General features: G+C 41.2%; 1 protein-coding gene across 1 annotated transcript; it reads right to left on the bottom strand.

Moving 5' to 3' along the window:
• Positions 1-2,680: 2,680 nt before the first annotated feature.
• LOC136823584 (uncharacterized) lies at positions 2,681-3,433 on the bottom strand. Its single transcript, XM_067079768.1, has one exon. It carries the CDS (start codon positions 3,431-3,433, stop codon positions 2,681-2,683), a length of 753 nt encoding a protein of 250 aa, XP_066935869.1.
• Positions 3,434-7,627: the final 4,194 nt, after the last annotated feature.

Below are 7,627 nucleotides of genomic sequence, written 5' to 3'. Positions count from 1 at the left end.
ACAGTTTGGAACTTCGATTGAAGTGAATACGATTGTTCAAACTGAAAATTAAAAATAATGACAAAACTAAGTGACGAAATATGACAAAAAAATGACAAGAAAATTGAACAGAAATTGACTAGAAATCTTGAGGAAATTGATCAAATTGACCTTAAAAGTATCATGAAAATCGCACAAGAAATCTCTTGAAATATACCAAAATTAATGAAACCTAACTTAAGCTTAAAGAAATTGATTTAAAAATATCAAAAATAATGTAATTCCAGACACCTGAGCCAAATAGGCTGATGGACAGAAAAACACAGAGAGGCAAAGGCAGAAAGCAGAAAACAACATACCAGGTAGCCAGTATGTGAAAACTGTGAAAAACTGTGCACAAAAGTTGAAAGTTGAGAATTGAATTTGATTTAAGACCAAAACTGTCTAAGTCTGAAACTCCATATTTTGATGCAACCACACACAACGCTTCTCATAGCTTGATTGATGATTCATGAAAATCGAGAGAGAAAAACGCGTACTTGAACAAAAATTGAAAATACTAGATAATTGCCTAAGTGTGAATAAACTAATTATATGACAAAAATTATACAAAAGAACTTAAATGACTGCGTAGAATTAATTGTCAAGAGACTGAACAGAAAAGTGACGTGAGGCCAAGAAACAAAGGACTGAATAAAATGACACAAAAGACGCTGAATGAGTTAAATTTTTGACCATTTATATATTAAAACCATCATGCATTACATTCCCCACCATGGGCCAAAAATTTAATCATGTGATCAACCAAAATAATAACTTTGCATGGCTCAATGCCAATAATGACTTTTATCATGGCTCATTGCCAATCAAATAATAACTTTCACATTAACTCATAACCAACCAAGATAACATTCACTCATTTCGTGGAGCTCATTGAACAAATCAGGATCATCGACTGAATGGATTAAAACGAGGTTACGAACAGATCTAACTGTTTCACGTTTGACGCTTTCGTTTTCGTTTTGATAAGATACTGTAACCTTACGAACATTGCCATCATCGCCGACAACAACATCTTTGATCATACCGTACGTGTATCTTTTCGTTAGTGCAGATTCGACTTTGGTGAATAATACGACGTCGCCGATTTGCAAGTTGCGTTCATGGCGAAACCACTTTGTTTGTTTCATAAGCTTGGGAACGTGACATTCGAGCCAGTTTTCGAACCAGGCATCGTAGACTTTGGAGTTGGTTTCGAGTAGCTTATTGGATTGCAAGTTTTGACGAAGTCTCCTGAAGGACTACGATCGTTGTTACGACCAAGTATCAGCCGATTCGGTGTGAGAAGATCCATGGTTTCAGTTTCAGTGATGTTTCCAACGAGTAGTGGTAAATCGTTGATTGAGTTTGCAATGATTGATCCGAGTGTCTCCCATTGCAGTATCGATAGCCTTTCGTTGTGGGCGATCTTTTCGATTGACAGGTTGACTTCTCGAATCTTACGTTCGACTTTACCATTGACGTTGTGAGCTCCTACTGGACAAGTTTCGAATTCTACTTTTCGATCCTTGAAAAGTGTTGATTGGATGTTGGTGAAGCTCATTCGAATATCTTGATTGCTTTTGACCAGTTGACTGCCTTCGTCGCAGTATAGCTTTATGGGAAATCCATATCTTGATGAGAATCTTGTAAACGATTGGATGAAGGAGGGTGACGAATAATCATCCATCGTGTTGATGTGGACAGCTGATGTGGAACAGCAGCAGTAGATGACGAGCCAGATCTTTATGGTTGCTCTCTTGTTGGTTGGTGAGATTGATTTGTATGGACCACTGAGATCCACTTGGGTTTGATAAAACGCTGGTGCGATGGTGAGTGAACTGCTTGGAATAGGACCCATGATGGCTTCAACGGTACGTTTTTCAAGATAGCGACATCGTTCGCATGATCTCTTGATGGTTTTAACGAGAGTTCGTCCTTCGATGATGAACACCTTCTTGAGTAGTCGACGAAGGGTTGCTTCGATGCCATCATGTTTCAACCAGTGTGCTTCGATGACGAGACTGTAAGCGACAGGTGAGTGACGATCAATAACTGGTACACAAAACGTGGACTGAGATAAGTCAAGCATTGCATCTGTGAACTTGCCTGCAATTGTGACACCATTGTTTGGAAGGATTCGTCCCTTGTACGTTAGAATGTTGTCTTTCAAAGTGGAGATTGGTTCGTACTTCTTTGGGCTGACGAATTTGATGACTTCTTGAGTTGCTAGTTTCAAGAAAATAACGTTCACCAAGTTGGACTTCGACTTCCTTGAGCTGGGGAACGTCAGATGCGGTGATTGGATGGTTGAGAACGATTAACAATCCGTTTGAACGAAGCTTTGATCTCAAATTGTTGAAGTAACGGTACACGTAGCCCATGATACGGACGACGGTGCTGAAGGATTTGACATTGGGATCGATGAGATACGACGAGAATTTGTAGCGTTCTCCAACTTCTTCTGGAATGATGGGTGCTACATGGTGAACGTAGACTTCCTTATTGACTTCTGATACCTGTTGATCGGTCAGACGAAGTTCTTGAGCGGTCATCACTGGGAAGTCCTTTGATTGTTGATGCATCCAGTTGTGACCATTGATCCAGGTAGATTCTTTGTTGACGTCTTCGACTGTTGCACCTTTGCGAGTACCGATATCAGCTATATCATCTCATCGGTTGGAACGTACTTCCACTGATCTCTGGTGGTGAAACGAAGACTTTCGATGACACGATTTCGTACCCACTGCTTCAAGGGCTTCTGATCATTGTCCAGCCAGTACAAAACGATTTGACTGTCCGTGAATTTCATCGAAGATTGGTGCCATTTGCTGAGTGATCTCTTCACGATTTCTCCGGTGTGGGTATTGATGAGAGCAGCATAGAGTTCTCCTCTTGGTTGTGACATCCCTTTTGGTACTGCTCTGGTTCGTGAGAAGATGAGTTGACATGAGTATTCACCGTTGGTTCTGAGAAAACGAGCGTAGATAGCGACACAAACCATAGACGAACTTGCATCTCCGAAGTCAAGCGTTTCCATGGTTAGGTTGACAGCATCTACAGGTACCACTGCACGATTGAATCTGAGATTGCCAGCTTCTTGGATGAGTTGAAAGTTTGATTCCCACAATGGTCTGAGTGTTTCTGGTATAACATCGTCCCAATCCAGTTTGCGTTGGACTAGGTCTTGAAGGTCGATCTTCATGGATGCGACTAGAGGTGAAACTTTGCCGGTTAGATCGAACATCTCGGCCACTTTTGAAGCACAATGACGACGTGTTAATTTAGAAGGAATGATGTTGACTTGATTCGATGGCTTCTTTCCACGAGACTTCTTCGCGAAGTTCAGGTCACCGATGTTGAGCGAAACCATATCTGATTTGACGTACCACTTGAATCCAGCGATGTGAATCATCTCTCCGTCTTCACTCATGGTGGGTGGAGGGTCTTCTCCTGAGAATACAAATCCCTTGAGATTGAATCCACCTCGACTGATGACACGTTCGAGTTGGATCTGCACGAATATAGGCTGTTTGTCTGTCTTGTTCACCGGTGAGGCAATCATCGACGTAAATATCACGTTTGACGATCTCTTCGATTTCGGGGTACTCATCCTTTGACATTTCAGCTACTCTTCGAAGACCGTATTCAGCTTGGTTTCCTGAAGACTTAACCCCGTATATCAGGGTCTTGACGACTTTTTCTTGAGGGATTTTGGATGGGTCAAGGTTGGCTTCCCAAACGTAGCGTTGATAGCACCAATGAGATTCGTCCAATTTGATGGTGTTATACATCTTCTTGATATCTGTGTGCATAGCGATAGGGTGAATGAAGAATCGGATCAAGACTTCCTGAAGCCTGTTGAGGGTATTCCTCCCTTTAGCGAGAAGATCGTTTAAACTATATCCCGACGATGTTGTTGATGATGCATCAAAGACAATGCGACAAGGGGTGCTAATGGAATTGCCCTTCCACACTGCTCTCCATGGGATGTAGTGGTGACATTGATGGTCGCTGAGCATCTGTTGAGTTGACTCTGGTAGATTGCTGACATAGTCGACGTAACCAAGACTCTGAAGCTTAGATTCTGACGTAAGGATATCTTCCTTGTCGCTATGGTTGGACGGTTTGTTGAGTTTACGAAGTTGTTGACCAAATACTTTCATGGCGATGTCTTTGTTGTTTGCTAATCTGGTTGATGGATCAGTAATGAAAGGTAGGATAGCTGAGGTTGTTCGAGTTTCTGGATCGATAGTGACCGACGAGTTGATAAGTGATTGTTCGATCTCTTCCTTGATACTGATTGCTTCAGTCGATTCGTCGTATTTACATTGGTTGCAATTGCGGCAATTTGGACAGCGATATGTGATTTCACTGCCTGCTCCTTCGACTTCCTCAAATACTCGCATTGATGTGGATAGATGGGTGTTGAATCCAAGCAAAGGAACGTCTGATGGTGGAGTTCGAAGTAGTTGATACGTTGATGTGAAGTTGCAGGATGCATGAAAGGGACTGAATGATGGGTGTGGTCCACCGATGACACCTGATCCTCCACTTGCACTTGTGAAGGATGATTCGAAGATCGACAATCCTGATGGCATTTGATGGATGATTTTCGGAAAGTACCTCAAGTATTTGATACCGATCATCATGTGAACGTCGCCACCAATTGATGATGGAAGCTTTGGTAGACATTTTGAATCACCACACTTGGAGTATGACTTGATGATGTCTTTTTCTGCTTCGACGAGCGAAAACGTTGGGAATGTTGACGTGATCTGTTGGATGCAAGGACCAGTTAATGAGGCTATCTCCCCATTGCTGAGTGGAATGTTGACAACGTAACGTCCAAATGACGATTTTGTGACACTGTTCCCAACACCACCAAGGATGACTGGTGCTGAAGAGTCTTTGATGGCACTGGGTCCGAGAAGTTTGATTGCGTTTTGACTGACCACGAAATCACTGCAGCCACTGTCGTAAAAGATAAGTAATTTGTGTTGATTGATGAGAACTTCTTGCAGCATGTAGATACCCCTGTCTCCATGTTGATCGTTTGTTTTGAAGGATGCTGTGTGGAATGACAAGCTTATATTTCTTGTAAAGCTTGGAAGACTTGGACTTCGGAAGAACCGTTCTTTGAATTTTTCCAGCAGCTCGATATTGGCTGGTTCCTCTTTATGCTCCTCGCAGACCAAGACGTGCTTTCGAACAGGATACTTTCGATGTGAAGCGTTGGGACATACGAAATCATGCTGACATTTTCCATCTTTATGCTTTCCAGATGCGGATGCTGCACCTGGAAAGAGACATTGAAAACAGTATCCCTTGTCTTTGAGAAGGGAGAGTCGACTTGCAGGTGTGAGTTCTGCAAATTTCTGACAAGTGTAGTATTGAACCAGCTTTGTTCTACCTGGGCCTGATGAGGCAACATGATCGTTTTCACCAGCTGGGGTTTCACAAAGGGCACACACAGGATTCGAGGTATCAGAGGACATATAAGAATTCGAAAAATGTCCATACCTCTTATCCCTGGTTTGTTTGGATGGATCCTTTGGTTTGTTATCGTTTGATTTTGACTCATCTCGAAGGAGAAGTTTCTGCTCGTTGATTCTTCGCTCTTTGGTCAGGAATGATATCATAGTTGTCCAGGTTTCCTTGGGGCTGAGGTTGTGGTCACAGACACTTGATAGGAATCTTGTTGTCCTACCGTCACCGAGGAGGTTTTGAATGTGGTTAAGTGAGTCGCCATAATACAGGTGTTCTTCTATGTGATGCTTTTCGGCCAAGACTGCCATCTCCTGCATCATGCTTATTAGGTGACTAATGCCAGAGACAACTTTTTCCGGGTTTTTCTTTGAGATTTCAAGTGATTTGAGTTGAGTGATCTTTTTCTTGAGCATCATCCTGGTGTCACCAAATGCTTCTTCGAGACGTTTCCAAATTTCGTCGATTGACTCAAGGTTTTTGACCATGGTATATGCTGGATCAGCAAGGTAATTGTTGACTAACAGATCTGGTAGATAGCTCTTGGGAGTTGATGATAAATGAACTTTTTCGAAATTAGAGCGAAAGGTATAATAATCTGATTTGGAATCATATCCAGTGAATTTTTCAAGATGAATGTTCAGTTTATTGCGTTTGTTTGAATTCTGAATGTACATCTAGTTCACGATTACTTATTTCAATGCTCAAGTTGTTCATAAAAGTTTGACGTAAAGTGTCTAATTTGAAATATCTCTCACCAAGTTGTTTGATTGTGGCTTTGATCAGTGCATTAGTGGTGGATGTTTGGAGACATTCCTTGTAGGAATCTGAAATCTTGTTGAACTTTGTTTCGTTTGATGGTATCTCTTTTCGCCAATTCAGGAGTTCGATTGATGCTGAATCAGCAGGGATCCTTTTGAAATTCAGTTCCAGTTCATCGATGGCTCCTTTGGCCCACTGCATATTGAATTCCAGTGTTTGTTCTTTGTGCGCGATGAACTCGTCGACTCGTTTCTTTTCCTTGGTGACAGTGATCTTGGAGTTGTATTCCTTCGAGTCCTGTATGTACTTGGTGATTTGATCCAAGCCTGTCTTTATTGTAAGTTGGAGATCGTCCGATAAGGCTTGTCCGGATGACACGATTCTGCGTGATTTGGTACGGATTGATTTCCGCATTAATTCGAATTTGGCCAGTAACGACTTGAGGTCCTCTGGTTGTATGTTTTCGAACTTATGTTCGTGTGATGATGAGATCTGGTATCTCGTCACACATTACTTCGATGGCAATGCGTTCTTCATTTACTGTGGTGTTGTGTAGTTGATGATGAGGAGGATCCATTTCGTCCTCTGATGAACTCAGCTCCTTGTAGTTGACACGTTTTGTCTGACGGAGCAACATGCATTGATTGATTCAATGAACAGGCGAGTGAGTCAGCTCTGTTTGAATGTTGTGCACGGAAATAAACTGACAAAGTTTGGAACTTCGATTGAAGTGAATAATACGATTGTTCAAACTGAAAATTAAAAATAATGACAAAACTAAGTGACGAAATATGACAAGAAAAATGACAAGAAAATTGAACAGAAATTGACTAGAAATCTTGAGGAAATTGATCAAATTGACCTTAAAAGTATCATGAAAATCGCACAAGAAATCTCTTGAAATATACCAAAATTAATGAAACCTAACTTAAGCTTAAAGAAATTGATTTAAAAATATCAAAAATAATCTAATTCCAGACACCTGAGCCAAATAGGCTGATGAACAGAAAAAACACAGAGAGGCAAAGGCAAAAAGCAGAAAGCAACATACCAGGTAGCCAGTATGTGAAAACTGTGAAAAACTGTGCACAAAAAGTTGAGAATTGAAAAAGAGATTTTCAAAAGACGCGCTGAACTATTTGATTGCCTCTGAGAAGAAGAAAAAAAGAGAGAAAACGAACGCACTTGAAAAATTGAAAATTCAAAAAACTTAGCAGGTGTCGATGGGCTGGCAGGTAACTCAAATTTGTATGCATACTCAGAAATTCTACAGTTTTTTTCTGCAGTTCAAATAGTCTCACAAGGGCGTGTGCGGGTAAAATTTTGCGGGCTACACGTCATTTCTATAAGCATAACTAAG

Source organism: Clytia hemisphaerica, unplaced genomic scaffold (genome assembly GCF_902728285.1).
Source record: "Clytia hemisphaerica strain Z4C2 unplaced genomic scaffold, Clytia hemisphaerica genome assembly, whole genome shotgun sequence".
In the NCBI taxonomy this organism is placed as follows: Eukaryota; Metazoa; Cnidaria; class Hydrozoa; order Leptothecata; family Clytiidae; genus Clytia; species Clytia hemisphaerica.
The sequence above is the reverse complement of the archived record's forward strand: the minus strand, read 5'-3'. Positions and strand labels throughout refer to the sequence as shown.

What these genes read in the sequence shown, in the direction of transcription:
- LOC136823584 (XM_067079768.1), bottom strand. Translation starts at nt 3,433, where the DNA reads ATGATTCACATCGCTGGATTCAAGTGGTACGTCAAATCAGATATGGTT.